This window comes from Chenopodium album, chromosome 14 (genome assembly GCF_948465745.1).
Source record: "Chenopodium album chromosome 14, dcCheAlbu1.1, whole genome shotgun sequence".
Classification (NCBI taxonomy): domain Eukaryota; kingdom Viridiplantae; phylum Streptophyta; class Magnoliopsida; order Caryophyllales; family Amaranthaceae; genus Chenopodium; species Chenopodium album.
In genome coordinates this window covers 8,181,019-8,199,890 of record NC_137847.1, presented here as the reverse complement: position 1 = coordinate 8,199,890, position 18,872 = coordinate 8,181,019, and the positions used below count along the sequence as shown (strand labels likewise).

Genomic DNA, 18,872 nt, shown 5'->3' with positions numbered 1-18,872 from the left:
TTAATTTGGGTGTGTTCCCATATAAAACTTGCATAGAAAATTTAGGTCTAATTAAGAAATTTTTTTGTTTTATATATTCGTAATGCATATCTTATAACCTAAGCTTTTTATTTTTGGAATCCCTAATTTAACCTCTTTATGTAACTTATTGGTGTCTATATCTATACTTATGATCAACACTTTATTTGTGTGGATGCACTAGTAAATTTATATAGTTGTCTAAATTTTGAATAATTAAAAGAGAAACCCCTTGATAATTTTTGTCATTTCTTGTGAGAGAATTTGGTGCAGAAATATCCTAAATATAGAATGTTTTGTGAACAACCATCCGATTTTTTTTATTCGTAAGTTAACAAACGTTTGTTTATCACTACCCAATAACGTTTTCCGTCCAATTTTAGCATTAGTGGGGCCCACTTCTTCACTTTCCCACCCAATTAACTCCCCTTCTCCCCCCCCCCCCTCCAAACTCATCCAAAAATCAAAGATGAAGAAAATTTTAACTATTTAACGCAATTACTCACTAATTCAAGTAATGTTTTAACCTAATTTTTAGTTCATGGTTTGTTGAATTCATTTTAAGGTTTTAATTTATAGCAGCTTAATTAGGAATTCAATTTAGGGTTTGTGGCTTCAATTCATTTTGGAGAATTTGATTTCTAGGGTTTAGGGGTGGAATTGAATTGAGGGTTTTGCTTATTTATGGTTTATGGCTTCAATTCGTTTGAAGGTTTTGCTTAGGGGAGTTAATCGGGTGGGAAAGAGAAGAAGTGGGCCCCACTAACGTCTAATTTGAACGGAAAACGTTATTGGATAATGCTAGACAAATATTTGCTAACTTACGGGTAGTTCTAAACAAATTATGAAAAAACGAGTAGTTGTTCACAAAACAACATATCTTTAAGGTTACACAAAATGTTTTTTCAGATCATTAGCTGATTAGCTCCAAGTAAAGCAACCCACAATTATAGTTAAATTCATGAGGACTTTTTTTTTTTTTTTTACAACGGTCCAAAAAGAAAGCTAACTCCCAATTGACTTGACACTACAAACAAAGAAGGAGAGGGTTTAGCTCTCTTAGCTATACTAACACAAGTTTTAAATTGAGGATTGGGGATAGGGGATACAACATTCATAGTCTACTTGACAATAGAAAATAGGAGATTGACAATCATGAACATTATGAGCCATAAGATATTTCGAACTTAATCCTTTATGCTTCTTTGACCTGCAAAAACAGAAACCAAAATATGTTATACCTTTCTTTTTTGTTCTTCACCCTTGCCCCGTGCGACTTTCCTTGCTTTCTTGTCGTGAGCATTTAAAAACTTCATACAATAATAAATTTAATTTTTTCGGAGATAAAATTACTAAATTCACTATTACAGTCAAATGGTAGACATATACTTCCCTCCATTTTCAATATATATAATTGCATTATTTCTAAATGACACATATTTTTTTTTAAATAGTAAGAATGAAAATATTTAAAAGACAACATTGTTCCTTTAAAGGTTGAGAGGGATGAGATTCGAGTCATGATTGGAAAATTTGAGGGACAATAATATTATTATTTTACCATAATCTAACTGACTACTGTGATCAAACCTCAACCCTCACGGTCTTTTTAGACTAGTATTTGTGGGTCAAATACTATGAAAGTGAAGGGAAAAGGTATGAGATCCCCATTGGTTGAAATTTGCTATTATTTTTATTATCCCGTAAAGTATTCAAGGTTGAAATTTGCTATCATTTTCACTATACCAAACAATAATTGGTTTAGATGAGCTTATTTTTCTTGAAACGAATGAAAAATAAGGTGAATAAATCAAAGCTTTTAGATACTTTCAATTCAAGAAATTGCACCAAATGATATTAACTTCACAAATTTCCAAGTAAACCTTATACAAATTGAGGTCTACCCGCGTCAACCCTTTTTATTTTTATTTTAATCTTTTTTATCTCAAGTTGATAATTTGTCACTGAATTCTAATTCTGTGAAATCTTTGAATGATCTTTTTAATGGAGTCTCAAGGCGTTAGTATAGCTTAAAATAGTGTTAATTTTGAAAGGAAAATTGGCTTAAAATAATACCAACTATCAACGGTGTGTGCAAAATAATAAGAACACAACTATTTGCTATTAGCAGTACCACCTTTTACACTATATGTGCAAAATAGTACTCTGGTTAATGAAAAAGTATTTTGAGGAATATTTTGTCTGTATTTATTATTACTTTATGTTATTTTTATTAATTTTCTATTTATTTTCAAAATACATATTATGTTAACAATTTTTATTTACAATCCAAATTAATAATGCCCTACCCACCCCTTTGTTTTTTTTCCAATATAAATTTAAATATTTTTTAATAAAAAAAATACATGTAGTAATTTCTAATATCATGCAATAGTAAATAGGGTATTTAAATGCATTATCATGTTGATCTAATTAGTTCAAAAATCCAAAATTTCCCCAAATTCATCAACCAAAATAAAGAGGGGAGTTTTTTTAATTTATTTAAACAATTTTTAAAACTAATTATATCAAAATAATAACACATTTAAAATTTAAATACCATTTTTTCTATTGTGTGGTAGTAGAAAGTACTATAGGTATTTTGAAAAAAAAAATATATTTAAATACATAATAACAATTTTTTTTTTTTTTTTTAAAAAAAAAAAAGACTAGGGTAGGGCATTATCAATTTGGATGTTAAAGGAAATTATCAATATAATATGTAGTTTGAAAAGAAAACAGAAAATTAATAAATATAGACGGAATACTCCTCGAAATACTTTTTCAGTGTACTATTTTGCACATATAGAATAAAAGGTGGTACCATTAATAGCAAATAGTTGAGTTCATAATACACACACCGTTAAAAGTTGGTATTATTTTAAGCCAATTTTCCATTTTAAAATACATGTTAAAATCACGCGTTGATCAATGTAATTAATATTTATTTTACCTTAATATTTTCACTTTTACTTCTCTTATCGAGCGCACTAAAGTTGCATGTTAACTTTTGCCGATCTTTAAATTACCACTAATATGAAATAGGCCAAAAGTAAATCATAAATTCTCTTATATTTATACTCCGTAATAGAGATAGTTTCAGAAAGTCAAAATTATTTACAGCATATTGAATACTAAATCTAATAATACTCGATAGTATTATTTTCGGCCAATTAAAATTCTTTGATAACTACTCGTAACTTGAAGCAGATTTGAATTTCTTTTTATAATAATTCATACGAGTGACAACCTAACCCAACAAGAAGCACATAGGTGGATAATTAAAGTAATGTAAATGTAGGAGGAATTTCAGGAAGTGAAAAACATATAAAATCATATCACAAAAAAGTGAGAGGAACCAAGCATATGAGCTAAGCATGCTTAGGATTGAGAAAGGAGAAAGTTGGAAGGTGGGGGGAAGCAAATTAATAAAAAAAAAATTTTAAAAATCCCAATTTTTTATTTTTAATTATTGTTTAAAAATAAAAAAAGTAAAAATGTCAATTATGTGATCTATAGAGTGACTTTTATATCTAGAGGGTTACTTGATTAGTATTATAAAGGTTACTTTATTATATTATACTCGTGTATTTTTTTTTTTTATATAAAAGAGGGTTGTAAAGGTTACTTTATTATATTATACTCGTGTATTTTTTTTTATTTATATAAAAGAGTAAAAACACAAATTTGTATATGTGGCTGGCTACACCATGTGACCAACTATTATAGGAATTATTTCACTAATGTTATATGGAATTAGGGGTTACTTCGTCAGTGTTTTTTAGTATTGTAGAGTTAATTGGTTAGTGTTTTATGGGATACTTTGTTCTTTTACAAGCGGTCACATGGTGTGGCCAGCCGCACACAATACACTCTAAAAAAAATTTCAATTTAACTTCATTAAAAAAACAAAAAGAAAACTAAAATCCCATTTATTAAATAAATTAAAACCCCAATGGCCTGTTCTCATTGACTGAACTGAACTGAACTGAACTTAAATAATTTGATGAGAACAGGGCCCAATTATTACTTACTCCCTTCGTCCCTTAATACAAAGCCTTTTTTGGTTTTAATGCGGAAATTAAGAAAGTTGTAAATTTTGTAAAACTAATGATTAAAAGTACATATGTGGATGTGAGGTTAGAGAGAGATAGAGAAAAAAAAAAAGTAGTTGGGAATAATTAAAGAGATAGAGAGAGAAAGTGTTGGCAATTGATATTAAAATTACAAAAAAGTAAAAGAAAAAAGATGACAACTCATAAAAAAAGGTAATAATGTCAAAAAATACAACCTTTATAAAGAGGCATAAATTTTTATACTTGTAAATTTTTACAACGGAGTAATTTTTTTATTGCAAAAGTTAAAATAAAATTAAAATCCCAATTTATATTTTAAAAATAAAATAGAAAAAAAAATAAATCCCATGAAAAAAAAAGAGTAAGAGTAGAGGGACCTGCTCCAGTCTGTTGAATGTCGGCTTCTTCCTTCTTCTTCTCCTTCAAAAGCTGCTTTCCTTTGCTCCTCTCTTTCTCTCTCTTCCTTTCTCGACACTTTTCTCTCTCTACTTTCTCTCTCTACTATAGGCATACCTCCATTTTTCGACGCCTAAAGAGCTCTTTTCGACACAATTAGCTCAACTAATTCAGCGCAATATTTCGAAGAAAGTACTTTTGTTCTGGGAAAATTATATCATTTGAGGAAGTGGGTATTACTTCAATTTGATTAGTTTGAAGAAGGAGCGAAATCCCATCTTTAATCGACGCTTTTCTGGGTTTATTATTTATTTTTTTTGAAGAAATTGAACTGTAAATGGCAGGTTAATATGAGCAAGATTGATTTTTTGAAGAAATTGTATTGTAAAAATGGTGATATAATATCAGCAAGATTGTTGCTGATATAATTATTTTTTGGGTTGATTTGATGAATGTGGTTTTAGTCTTGAAGACAATGTTGAAGATGATTGTTCTGGGTTTAAAGTTGTAGTAAAGAGCCCCCCAAAAAAGAAATTTTATTTTTTTGGAAAATAGAAAGTGGGTTTGTTAATCATGAAAGCTCCATCAAATGGTCTCATGGCTAATCCTGGAGAAGGTGATGGATGTTCTTAATTTTTTAATTAAGTTGGTTTTTAATCTTGTTATTATTTGAAAAAAAATAAAATAATATACAAGTATATTTTTCTGAATTTTTTTTTTTTTAATTTCCAAATTTGATGTTGGGTGAAATTTATGATCTGGAAAAGATTTATAATGATCTTGAAAAACTTATAGTTGACATTTATTTGTTATAAGTTCAAATTATTAAGCTACTCTTAATTTTTGATTAACAAATTTTTATCTTATTTTGGGGATTTGGCAATTAATTTTTTGATATCTGGGGCTGTTTTGTTGTTTACATATAATCCACTTACCTGAAGAAGTAGGAAACATAATCAATCCAAAATAATAAAAAAAGAAAAAAAAAAAAAAAAGAAGCATAATGAATATCAGGAAAAAGATTGAAGTTGACATTTATCTTCCCCTTGCAACATAAGAAAGAGCACTGAAACTCCTGTATTCATATATTCTTCTTCAATGCTCCTGCCATTTAATATTTGCTAGTAAATATGTGCATCAACAACTCTGATTTATTCCACTTCATAAATAATGGGTATAATTAGGCTATTTATTATGTTAATTAATTGTTTAGATAAATCTGTGATGTGAATTCTTTTTCTGGGATGTGTCTGAATTATTGTTCTTTGAGTCAGATTATTTACCTTATTTTACCAGTTTCCGCGTACCTAGAGTTAGGTGCACCCGAGTGGCCGGGGACCGGGGATGCCGGTGTACAATGGATACTGAATAGAATGATTTATGTGTTAGCTTGATGATCTCCTGTTTTTTTGTTTTTACTTTGTTTACTGTGGATTGAATATGTCTCTTATTTTGTGTAACTGAACTCAATTGGTTTGGTATGTATGACAGAAGGAAGAGCCATAAATTCAGAGTTGTGGCATGCCTGTGCTGGACCATTGGTTGCTGTGCCTCCTGTTGGAAGCCTTGTGGTTTACTTCCCACAAGGCCACAGCGAGCAAGTACGATAGTTTACACATATGCAAGATCTGTTGTGAATGAATGCCGTGTTCTTTCTTTCTAATGGAGTTTACTGCAATCTTGTTGTGTTGCAGGTGGCAGCCTCTATGCAAAAGGAGACCGATGGCATCCCGAGCTATCCGAATCTTCCATCTAAGTTGATTTGTATGCTCCACAGTGTCACGCTACATGTATGCCTCCTTGGATTCTGATGATACTATAAAATGGTTTTTGGATTAGGATTGATTTTATCTAACCTCTTTGGATGATTTAACATGAATTTATTATGCTGACGCAAGTAGATGTTGTATGAAATTTGACTTACACAATATTCTTGGATTGGAACTGAATGCTGAAGTATATGTTATATTGATGCTTTGCTTGTCATTTTCCAGTTTACATGTTTTATACCTCATGTTTTATGCTTTTTTCATGATACCAGGCTGATCCTGAGACAGATGAGGTGTATGCACAAATGACTCTTCAACCTGTTAATAAGGTAAGCCGTCATTTAATTAGAATCTAAGATCAAGGTAAAGATTTTATTTTTGGTTTGTAATCTTACTTATTTATGTGATGTTCCTTTCATGTCTTTCTCACAGTATGACAGGGATGCTCTGCTTGCATCAGAGATGGCCCTTAAACAAAGCAGGCAGCCTGCAGAATTCTTCTGCAAAACTCTCACAGCTAGTGACACTAGCACACACGGAGGGTTTTCTGTACCTCGTCGGGCTGCTGAGAAGATATTCCCGCCTCTGGTGAGTTTAAGTTTAAACAAATCCATTTTATATTTGTTTGTCATTTTTTTTCATCACCTTATTATTGTGCTTACCTGGAAGATATTTGATAGGATTTTTCTATGCAACCTCCTTGCCAAGAGCTGATGGCTAAAGATTTACATAATCAAACATGGACGTTCAGACATATTTATCGAGGTAAGCTTTAGTCTAGAAAATTCCATCTCATCATATACTATGGCCAATGTTATCTTATTGTAATTCTCTTCTAGTTCATTTTCTGCGTGGCCATTTAACATCCTTGTTGAATGAGAGAACTTATTCCATGCAAAAGCCATAGACTTTCAGAAAATAGCATATGATTATTCCTTGTTCTATCTCCTCCTCTCCGTGTTTTATGTCTAATGAGCTTTGTTGCTTGATACTTAAGGTCATGTCTTAATATTGCTGGTTTTGGCTGTTTAATAGCTTTTGACTCTTAAAGTGCCATGAGAGTGAACACTTCTAAGTAGCCCAAAAATGTTGTGAGTTTCTCGTGGTTTTCAGCTAAGCTTGAACAAATTTTGAATCTAAAGAATATGTATTCATATAATGGACAACTTTGAAAAATATGACCACAAACAAGCTCATTTATTCTATCTGAAACTCATTTAAATCATTACTAGTTTTGCTTGTAAACTCTTCTCTCGAAACCACTGTATGCCTTAAGCTTGTGATAAATTTTATTATTAAGGCATAGAGCTTTTTATGAGCTCGGTTCAATATATGAATATAATAATAAATGAGCTTGAACATGAAAATTCCTAAACACCAAGCTTGAATAGACTTAGATATCATGCTTGAATAAGTAAAATGAGCTTGAACATGAACATAGACACTAAGTAATACTCTGCCTAGCTCCTTGCCAAAGCGTTCTTTCAGATTTTGTTCCACCATAATGTGCAATGATCTAATTTCATCATGTAAATCTTCTTAATTTTAGGCCAGCCAAAAAGGCACTTGCTGACTACCGGATGGAGTGTTTTCGTTAGCTCAAAAAGATTGTTTGCTGGTGATTCTGTTCTCTTTATAAGGTATAATGTTTGACATTTATTCACGATGATGTATATTTTTTTAAATTTGTGTATTGTGATAAACTTAGTGTACTAGCCTCCTAGCTGATTCAATGACTATGCTTGTAGAGACGAGAAATCACATCTTCTTTTAGGAATACGGCGAGCAAACAGACAGCAGCCTGCCCTTGCTTCATCTGTTATATCCAGTGACAGCATGCATATTGGAATTCTTGCTGCTGCAGCTCATGCTGCTACAAATAATAGTCCATTTACCATTTTTTATAATCCAAGGTAGTTTGCTGCTTATAAGGCTTGAATTAATTTCACCTTTCATCAAATTGTGTCTGACTAGCATTATCTCAAACTGAATTGATTATGACAGGGCTAGTCCAGCAGAGTTTGTAGTTCCCTTGGCCAAGTATAATAAAGCGATGTATACCCAAGTTTCTCTTGGCATGCGATTTAGGATGATGTTTGAAACTGAGGAGTGTGGCGTACGTAGATATATGGGCACTATAACTGGGATCAGTGACCTTGATCCGGTGCGATGGAAAAACTCTCAGTGGCGTAATCTACAGGTACTGCTCTGCTATAAGTCTGCTTCTGAATTTCTTGAGCGACATTTTTTTCTTGAAACAAAGCTGTCAAAGTATAGTTGTATTTTATTAATTGTCAACCTTCCTGAGATACAATTGCACAAATATGCCTGATTTGCATCATTCTGGCAGTATCTATATTTTTAATCTTATTGAACAAGTCTTGCCCCTTTACCTCCTGTCAATTTTTATACAATATCTCCCAAAAAAAAAAAATATCAATTTTTTTTTTCCATGGAGCTATTGGTATGTGTAAAATTCACATCATACATTCTTGAGGAAATGCTTCATGTTGAATACTTGTGATGCCTCTCATGACTTATATCATTTATATTGTCAGGCTCTGCTTCATCTTATAGTCATCATTTCATATTAGCTTGAATCGTCATGGTCCTTGTTCACCAGCATTTGTTTTGTTTAGGTTGGCTGGGATGAATCAACAGCCGGGGAACGACCAAGTCGGGTCTCCATTTGGGATATAGAGCCTGTTGTCACTCCCTTCTACATATGTCCTCCTCCATTTTTCAGACCAAAGTTTCCTAAACAGCCAGGGATGCCAGGTATGCTTTTAGATGATAGGAGCTTTGTTAATCTCAAGCTATGCTTCTTCTACAATCACTTGCTTACATAAAGTGGTTGTTTGGTTGATGAACATGATTCCAGCCTTTTATCTTTAAAGGGCTTAATCTGAAATTCTTGCTATTTATCAAATTTGGTTGTGGAATTTTACAGATGACGACACTGATATGGATAGCATGTTTAAGAGGGGTATGCCCTGGCTTGGTGATGATTTTGGCATGAAAGATGCTGCCAGCTCAATATTTCCTGGCTTAAGTCTAGTACAGTGGATGAACATGCAACAAAATAATCAGGTTCCTGGTGCACAATCAGGGATTTTTCCATCTATGCTTTCAGCATCTGCCTTGCATGGTGGCCTTGGTACCGATGATCCTTCTAAGCTGTTGAACTTCCAAACCCCATCTATGTCTATGCCAAATCTTCAATTCAACAAAGCTGGCCAACACAATCAAGTAGGTCAATTCCAGCAACAATCTGCAGCGTGGTCTCAACAGCAACAGCAACAGTTGCAGCAATTGCTGCAGCAACAACAACAACAGCAGCCACAGCAGCAGCAGTCTCTGCAACAACAGCAGCCGCAGCAGCAGTCACTGCAACAACAGCTACAGAAACAACAGTTACAGCAGCATCAACAACAACAACAACAACATCAACATCAACAATTACAGCAACAGCAGCAGCAGCAGCAACAACAGTTACAGCAGCATCAACAGCACCAGCAACATTTACAGCAGCAGCAAAACCAACAACAGCAGCAGCAACAACAACAACAGCACCAACAACAACAACAACAGCACCAACAACAGCAAGCACAACCACCACTGCCTCCTGCACCACAAAAGCAGCAAATGCCTCAATCAACATTTGTAAATAGTGGCCTCATTTCTCCTAACCAGAACATAAATCAGAATGTGTCGCAGTCTCCAATGTATTCTCAGCTTCATCACCAGCAACTGCAGGGAGGAAATACCCAGGGCACACCAAATATTCAATCTAACAAAGATTCTGTTCATTCAACATCCTTAGCTCCAGATATGCAGTTTCAGCAGCAAACAGAACAGCAAAATAGTGCTCTACAGAGGCTTCAACAGCAGCAGCAGTCACAAATGCAACAGTCCTCCCAACAATTACTTCAAGAGAGCCTCTCACAGAGGCCGCCTGTTTTGCAGAGCCTCTCAGAGCATCAACTTCAACTCCAGCTTCTGCAAAAATTACAACAGCAACCTCAGGCACAGCAGCAACATCAACAACATCCTCATCAGTCACATCCTATGCTGTCTCCTACTAGTTCTCAAGTTCAGCCTCAAGTAACAGCACAACAACATGCTCCCCAACCAAACCAACATTTGCTGCAGCGTTCCACATCTCAGTATCAGCTGCCACAAGTGGGTGTCAGCACTATGTCCACATCTCCACTTATGAATTCTCCTGCAGTTTCAGCAGTGCAACTTCAGGGAATGCAGAAAACAAGTGGGATAGTAAGATCACTATCTTGTCCAACGGACGGAGATGCTCCATCATGTTCTACATCACCATCTACAAATAATTGCCAGATTCCCCAATCAAACTTCTTGAACCGCAACCAACCAGCTCGGAATATGCTAGTTGAACATTCGGTTGAGCCCAACAGTAATATGGTACAGGATCTCCAAGAAAAGTCTGATACTAGAATCAAGAATGAAATTCCCAACTCAAAAGTAATAGAAACATCTCGTATAAATGGCATCATCACTGATCCACTGGAAGCATCCTCTTCTGTTACTTCATATGGCTTGGATGCTAGTGGACTTCATCAGAATCTCTCACTTCCGAGCTTTGGGTTAGATGGTGATGTGCAGTCTCATCCAAGGAATAATCATCCTATATCAACCGCCATGGATGATCTGACACCTGATACTTTTTTGTCAAGGGGTTTTGACTCAGGGAAGGAGCTCCACAACTTGCTTTCTGGTTACAATGGTGCTCCTAGGGATATTGAAACAGAACTGTCTGCTGCTGGTATGAGCCCCCAGTCATTCGGGGTTCCAAATATGCCTTTCAAGTCGGGATGTTCAAATGATGTAGCAGCAATTAATGACCCTGCTGGATTGGGTGGTGGGATTTGGCCAAGCCAGGCTCCACGTATGAGGACATATACAAAGGTTAGTTGTCCTGCTTGGTTTGTATGTTCTTGTGGTAATTGGTTGTGGAATGCAAGCATCTTATTATTTGTGAATTGGATATGACATGTATTTGTTTAACATCCTAGAAGGGATAATGTTGCATGTTTTGAGAAACGGAGAAAGGATGCAACTTCATGGTTGAAGTAATTGTGTTTGTTTTATGCTGTGTATAGTTTGTATGGAAGAGATGGTTTTCATCTCTCCTTTGTCTGCATTTGTTAATTCTTGTCTGTATGATACTTCCAGTTTTATTGATCATACTGTTATATCTTATATGGATTGGTTTGCTGGATCTCTTTATTAATTTGTGATCACAACGGCTAAGAGAGAACTTATGTGTGGTTCCTCTTTGATTTCAAAAGGTGCAAAAGCGTGGCTCAGTTGGTAGATCCATTGATGTTACCCGTTACAAGGGTTATGAAGATCTCAGACGCGATCTTGCTCGCATGTTTGGCATTGAAGGGCAACTGGAAGATCCTCAAAGAACGGATTGGAAACTGGTCTATGTAGATCATGAAAATGATATCCTACTTGTGGGAGATGATCCGTGGGAGTAAGTAGATGATTTATTTTTCCAATGAATTTGCACATGTACTTGTTCCCTTTCCTTGTCCTTAACTTTCTCTTTGTTCAATTGCAGTGAATTTGTAAACTGTGTTCTTAGCATAAAGATATTATCATCTGTCGAAGTGCAACAGATGAGTTTGGACGGAGATTTGGGTAGTGGACCGATCCCTAATCAAGCCTCTAGTGGTACTGACAGTGGTAATAATGCATGGAGAGGGCCATTCGATGATCACTCTGCTGCTTCATTCAATCGTTAAGGGTTACAAGCTCAGATTGATTTTTTTGACTGAATTCCCAACAAACATGCATGCAATACTTTGCCTGATTAATACTCAGAAATTGATGGATCACAGGCAAAATGTTTGAGCTTGCACTTGTAACAGTTCAAAAACAGAAGGTAAATTATTCTTGGGTAGGCTGCTGGATCTTAATTATGCCCTGGCTTCTCAACACCCATAACCCGAACACATCAATGTAACTTAGAGTATCATTTTTATGCCATTAAGCTCAATCTCCCTCTTCTTCCACTACATATCCATATGGAGCTAGGGGCGAGAAGTTAAACTATCGGTCATTAGGTTATAGGAGAGAACGGACCTGGTTTATCTTCTGGCACCGACATTTGTTTTCATGCAACCTATCTGTAAAGCTAGGGTTGTAATAGATGTAGTGTTGTAGTAGTTACTAACTCCATATGCAAAGGCAATGGCTGAAATTCATGTCACCCCTTGTAGTTGTATCGCATATGATATGGCAATGTAAATGCTATTAATTAAGAAAATCTAGAGTTTGAGGTAGGTAGTTTTTTTCCTTCTGGGAAAAAATGAGATATTAGGCACAATGTTTTAGCCAGAAAATTAATATTCAGATTAGTGTACAAAAGTGATTTGAAGAAGAATGCTACATTGCAACACCTTTTTTTCTGCCCTGGTTGGTACATTATCTGCCGTTTAACTCGCAAATTATGTCCAATATTCGTAAATCGATAGATACGGTGTTTATATACTGAAATAAGAGTTTGTGCCCTTACAGTTTAAGATGGGTGAGCATGATGCACCAAATGAGAAGTTTAAGTTCATCAATTATAAATTGTAGTTTATGACTCATGAATTGTTTTACGTACATGATGTAGGTGTTTAGGTTGCAAATAATATTTTTTTTAGTAACGCATTTTGTTTTTGCACTATTCGTCTAATCTATTTTACTACCTCCGATTTTTTTAGTTGCAACATTGGAATATTTTATATCTCACAAATAATACCCCAAAGTTACAACTAAAAAAAAATCGGAGGTAGTAATTGATGTTAATGATTAATAATTTATACTTAAGATATAAATAATTTTAATAGTTAATAATTAAAAATATTATAGGAGCAAAGATATAATCCACTTAAAAACGGATTTTCTTTATAGCAACCATGTAAGGGCCTGTTCACTTCAGCTTAATTTCAGTTCAGTTCATTTCAACTCAGCTCCAATCAGTTCAGTTAAGTTAAGTTCAATTCAGCTCCTAATTTCCTTCTCTCATAAAATATTCACTTCAGCTCCATTCAGTTCAGTTCAGTTCAGCTTCAATCATTTCAGTTTAGTTCAGCTAAGTAAACAAACCCTAATTAATAATTTTTCTCAATTTATTGTTATTCCAAATTATGTTGTTACCTAAATAGTATGAGTAGGGTTTTATTGAGCAGAATCCAACATAATTGAAACTGTATCAATTTTCAATGTTACCCTTTAATAAATCAATATAAGTTTATGAATTGATAGAAATTGAAAATTTTAAATAATTTTATGTTTTCCTTAATATATTTTATAATATTTAAGATATAATCATGAAAATGAAAATGATGATATAAGGTTTATTTTGTTTTTCAACAAATTTAACGTAAATATGTTGTTATCATCCTTACTCCACATCATGATAAATATTGAGAACGGGAAGAATGATCATTTCATCAAATAAACGCAAAGTTACTATTTAACTAATTCAATGGGTGAGTATAATACCGAATTTATATAATTTTTTTTTTCGAAATAAGACAAATTTAACTTGAGTGACCCATTTTAATTTTCTCATGATGATACTAATAATTCATATATTGAGTTACATAGAATTTGTCAATGGAAAGGATAGGATTTGTCTACAGCAGAGATTGGAATTGAGATAATTATACTTTAATGATTCTGCTTATTTTGATTCGTATTTGATCTAGAGATTTTTTAGTGATGATATTAAAGTAAAATGGAAAGATTAATGTCTCACATTACTTGCTTTTGTATATAGAAAAAGATCTTACTAAAAATTTACAATTGGCTTGATCATAGATATGCTTAGGGCCTGTTCTCATTGACTGAAATGAGCTGAACTGAACTGAACTGAATTATTAGAGCTGAACTGAAATGAATGTTTTACGAGAGAAGGAATTAGGAGCTGAAGTGAACTGAACTGAACTTATTAGAGCTGAAATGAATTGAAAATAATCTGATGAGAACAGGGCGTTAATCATATAAAAAAATTACCAAGGAGAATTCAATTTAATTCTGGAAGCACAAAGGCTGTGTTTTTATTCACCTAATTTTTAAATATTTAAACTTATCTAAACTTATTAGATCTTATTAAAACTTATTTTAGTTGTAATTTAAACTTAGATTACCCTTATCAGAACTTATTTTTCCAAAACTTGACTTATTTGAACTTATCAGAACTAAACTGAATTCATTTAAACTTTTTTTTTTTTAAAAAATAGAACTTACGGGTACAAATTTTTACCTACACCCTGGGGTAGGGAACACAACCGACACCCCCACATCCTCCGCGCGTGTCCCGCTCTTCCCTTTTCATTTATGAATTTTCCTGTACATTTTTATAACATGTTCATTTTTGTATTATTAAATGTTCATTTTTTAGCAAGGAGTTTTTTATTCTATTTAATACTTCGTATATTTTTAGAATTTATTATAGATAAACCTGAGAACAAGTTTATTTATAAGGATTACTGCACTCAAATCATTTTTATTATAAGAAGTATTACATCATCAAACGTTCAATTTTTTTTTTATGTTACAACATATATTCTTTTTTATATCATCAAATATTCATTTCAAGAGCTATGTGTAACTGTGTAAGTAATATAATAAGTTGTATGCAAATACATACATCTAAGAATTCTATTTATTTAAATAAAATGTTGTTAAAAAATAATCTCCCATATAAAATAAATTTAATTTAATTACAATAATAACACATTTCTATTCTATTTCATGTAATTGCTTCATAAACATGAAAGTGAACCATTCAATCCTAAATGTACATATGTGTCTTGTTAAATGAACATTATTAATTATTACATTTGGTATAATAAAGTGTTGATATATCCTCCTTGTTGCCACCTCTAATCATATGAAATTTATGTGTTTTCCATGAAAAATATAATCCGATGAGCACGGTATATTTGCCGCCTTCAGATCAACTTCCTTTCTTGATTATTCTGTACAATAAGATATCACGTTTTTTTTTAAAAAATAATTACAACCATGAACACATTCCAAACAAAAGTACGTGTAAGGATTCAAAATTGAACATTTACAAATGAATAACAATAACGAATTTGAAAATGAACAAACTGTAAAGTAATAAATTAATAATACATTTTGTACGATGAATGAACATGTGATGATTTTTGAACATTTTTTGATCTGTGAATGTACATTAATATATGTGTAAATATACATTAATATATGTGTGAATATACACATATCCAAATGAACATCTATGTATCAATATTCGAATAAACATTTGTCAATATTAAAGTTAAAATGTATGTATATATTAATTTAATATGAAGTTGAACATGTATTATTATAGTCTATGTGACTATTTTCATTATGAGAATGAACATGTACGTATTTAAATCTAAATGAACAATTGTTTAAATCCCATTATACATTCATTAATATCTGAATTATCATAAACAAAACTAGGGTAGTGTTCTCTCAAGACTAAACCCTAGTTGATCTTATCTAAGGTAAGAATGCGAATGATCATATACTAATATCATAATGAACATATATCAAAATGAAAATGAACCTTTATCCAAAAATCATTTTCATTATAAACTAATTCAAATATCAATAATTCTACGAAAGCTCAACTAATTATGAAAATTAGCACAATTATACTCTATATTTCAGTGGCAAATAATTTCATTATTATTCCTTATGATTTTTACATATGAGCATTATATAAATATGTGAATATACATATATCCAAGCAAGGATGAACCATTTATGTATTAATATTTGAATAAACATCTATCAATAAACAATTTTCATGCATGTAGTAGCAATATCCAAATGAGACTCATGAGCATTTCTAAATAAGAGAATGAAATGAACGTGAATTTAAATCTAAGTGACTATTTTTCAATATGAGAATTTACTTATATAACAATCCAATTGAACATTTATAAAAAATTGGAATGATCACCAATTAATATGTGAATGAACATTTATCAATATGAGAATGAATGATATAAAAAAGAAATTTCCATTATTAGTCATAACAATTATAAGAACTAAAACAAGTTGTACACAAATTTTAAAATCTTAGGCTAACAATTAATAATATAAAATCATGCCTTAACACAAAATTAGAGAATATCAAACAATAACGTAATTCAACTACAATTATAAGACTCACTTACTTCCACAAAAAAAGTGTAAGAAGTCACAAATTCTTACTCAAAATCTTTAATTATTCCAGAGAAAAAAATTGATGGAGATGACAATATATGAACATATATCAGAAATTTAATGCTCGTATATTAATATGTGAATGATCATTTACTAATATGCTAATGAATATATATCATAAAGAAAGTGAACATCCTTCAACAATTATTTTGCACACTAAACTAAATTTACATCTCAATAATCTGACGAAATATATATAACTATCTAGAAAAATTAAGACAACAACACTCTGTTTTCAATTATTTATGTCTAATAATTATATAATATAATAACACACCATAAACTAATTCAACACAAGAGTGCATCAAATATTGATATAATTCAATCAATATATTAATTTTTTTTTCTAAGATTTGATAATCAATTTAGGGGAAAAAATTAGATCAAATCAATATTTAACACTTATATCAAATCAATGAAATGAAAAAAGGAGAGATTTAATTAGTACCTCATCAATGATTTGCGTTAAAAATGAAGCTACCATAAGAAGTTACATGAATAGATGATGATTAAATTTCTATGATGAAAAATATGAAGGTCTTTAGAGAGAGAAAATTAAGGATGAAGTTTTTGGAGAGAAAAAATAAATATGATGAAATTTTTTGGAGAAAAAACATAAAAAGGATGATGGTTTTTTGAAGAGAGAAATCATAAAATGAAACTTTTTAGAAGATAACAATGGTAATATACATATAATATGTATTTATTTGGGAGGGAGGTAAATTGGTGGTGGTGGTGGTGGTGGTGGGAGGGAGGTGGTGTAGGCATTAGTAATTAACTTAAGGGCTTGTTCACTTCAGCTTAATTTCAGTTCAGTTAAGTTAAGTTAAGTTAAGTTAAGTTCATCTCCAATCAGTTAAGTTCAGTTCAGTTCAGCTTCAATTAGTTCAGCTCAGCTCCTAATTTCCTTCTCTCATAAAATATTCATTTCAGCTCTATCCAGTTCAGTTCAGCTCCAATCAGTTAAGTTCAGCTCCAATCAGTTCATTTTAGCTCAGTTTAGTAAATGTGAACAGACCCTTAGTTGAATTTTATTTATTTATTTATTTTTTTGTTTAAATAGAACTTATTTGAACTTATTAAACTTGAAATAACTTTGTGTAAAACTAGTCCAATATACTCCGCTGGACTCAGACAAGCACCTGTAAAATCATTGTTTCTTTAATTTTTCATGTTCTTCTTTCTCTTTCTTATTTTCATTAAATTTTTTGAACATTTGATCTCGTCAGTAAATTGGAAGTTGGACAATACTTCGTCAGAATTTGCTAATTATAGAGGATCAATTTGAAATAGAAGGTAATTCTTCACTTATACCATTTTTATTTTAAAAAACTAGCTTCTTTATTCAAATTTTAGGGTTAATTTTTCACTTTTACAAAAATTCCTTTTTTTGTTAATTATTGGTTCTTATTTCATTAATTGAATCATGGTGAAGTTTAGAGATGCTATGACATTTTGATAGCTTGTTTAGATCGTATATCTACATGTCAATAAACTAGCACGAAGAGAAAAAAAACTTGTTAGCAAGCAATTTGCCTCAAACAGTACTTTATAATATTGAATTCGGAAAAACCAATATAAGGGCATACGTGACCACTTAGCCGAGTCTTTTCCGAGGTCGGTGAGGGGAGTACCCATTCTACCCTTTACTATAGCGCCGAGTGATACCATATTAGCTACCCTCTTATTTGCTTGCTTTGCATTGATATTGTTCTTATGCCTGTATAGGTCTCTTTGATATTACTATTGAATTTCATAGTGCCCCTTACTACTCAATAAAGCCCATCATTCTTTGGGTGAATTTGGAAATGACCCAACTATAATCTTGTAGTAGTTCGTTGAAAAAACAAGTACACTTTAAATGACAACATCTTAGATCATGTTCAGGTTATTATTATGCTCTCCAATTGCTCGATCATTCTTTAAGCCACGAGGGCTCTCCGATAAGTAGCTCGGAAAGCACGAATAGTCCTCACCATGCCGTTCACGGTCTCCCGCGGAACCTGTTCCAAAAATAATAACAAAGGACAGTTATAAAAAATGTATATTAATTTAACTCGATGGAGTACATAAGAGTTATTAAGTTCATATGAATTTTTATAATCATATAAGCTTCCAAGATTAATCTCTAAAACGAATTCTATAATGTTATCGATATTTAATAAGTTCAAGTAAAGTAAATTCTAATAAGTGAAATGAATAAAACGCACTCTTGTAGATTGTAGTTGTAACATTTTTTATTGAAATAATACTCCATATGTTTTAAAAATTGAACTCATTTGATTTTGCATTTTCTACCATGCGTATTTCTAACTTTTAATATATTTTAAAAATC

General features: G+C 32.1%; 1 protein-coding gene across 1 annotated transcript; it reads left to right on the top strand.

The window, feature by feature from the left end:
• The first annotated feature begins 4,557 nt into the window (after positions 1-4,557).
• LOC145580012 (auxin response factor 19-like) lies at positions 4,558-12,701 on the top strand. Its single transcript, XM_081637329.1, has 13 exons — positions 4,558-5,106; positions 5,982-6,091; positions 6,185-6,280; positions 6,532-6,588; positions 6,692-6,847; positions 6,940-7,024; positions 7,809-7,899; positions 8,008-8,172; positions 8,264-8,459; positions 8,899-9,037; positions 9,210-11,197; positions 11,581-11,771; positions 11,859-12,701. Exons 1-13 carry the CDS (start codon positions 5,064-5,066, stop codon positions 12,040-12,042), a joined length of 3,501 nt encoding a protein of 1,166 aa, XP_081493455.1. The 5' UTR covers positions 4,558-5,063; the 3' UTR covers positions 12,043-12,701.
• Positions 12,702-18,872: the final 6,171 nt, after the last annotated feature.

Excerpts from the sequence above, each read along its gene's own strand:
- LOC145580012 (XM_081637329.1), top strand. The coding sequence starts at position 5,064 with ATGAAAGCTCCATCAAATGGTCTCATGGCTAATCCTGGAGAAG. Across the intron at positions 8,460-8,898 it reads CTCAGTGGCGTAATCTACAG|GTTGGCTGGGATGAATCAAC; the intron begins GTACTGCTCTGC and ends TGTTTTGTTTAG. Across the intron at positions 11,772-11,858 it reads GTGGGAGATGATCCGTGGGA|TGAATTTGTAAACTGTGTTC; the intron begins GTAAGTAGATGA and ends GTTCAATTGCAG.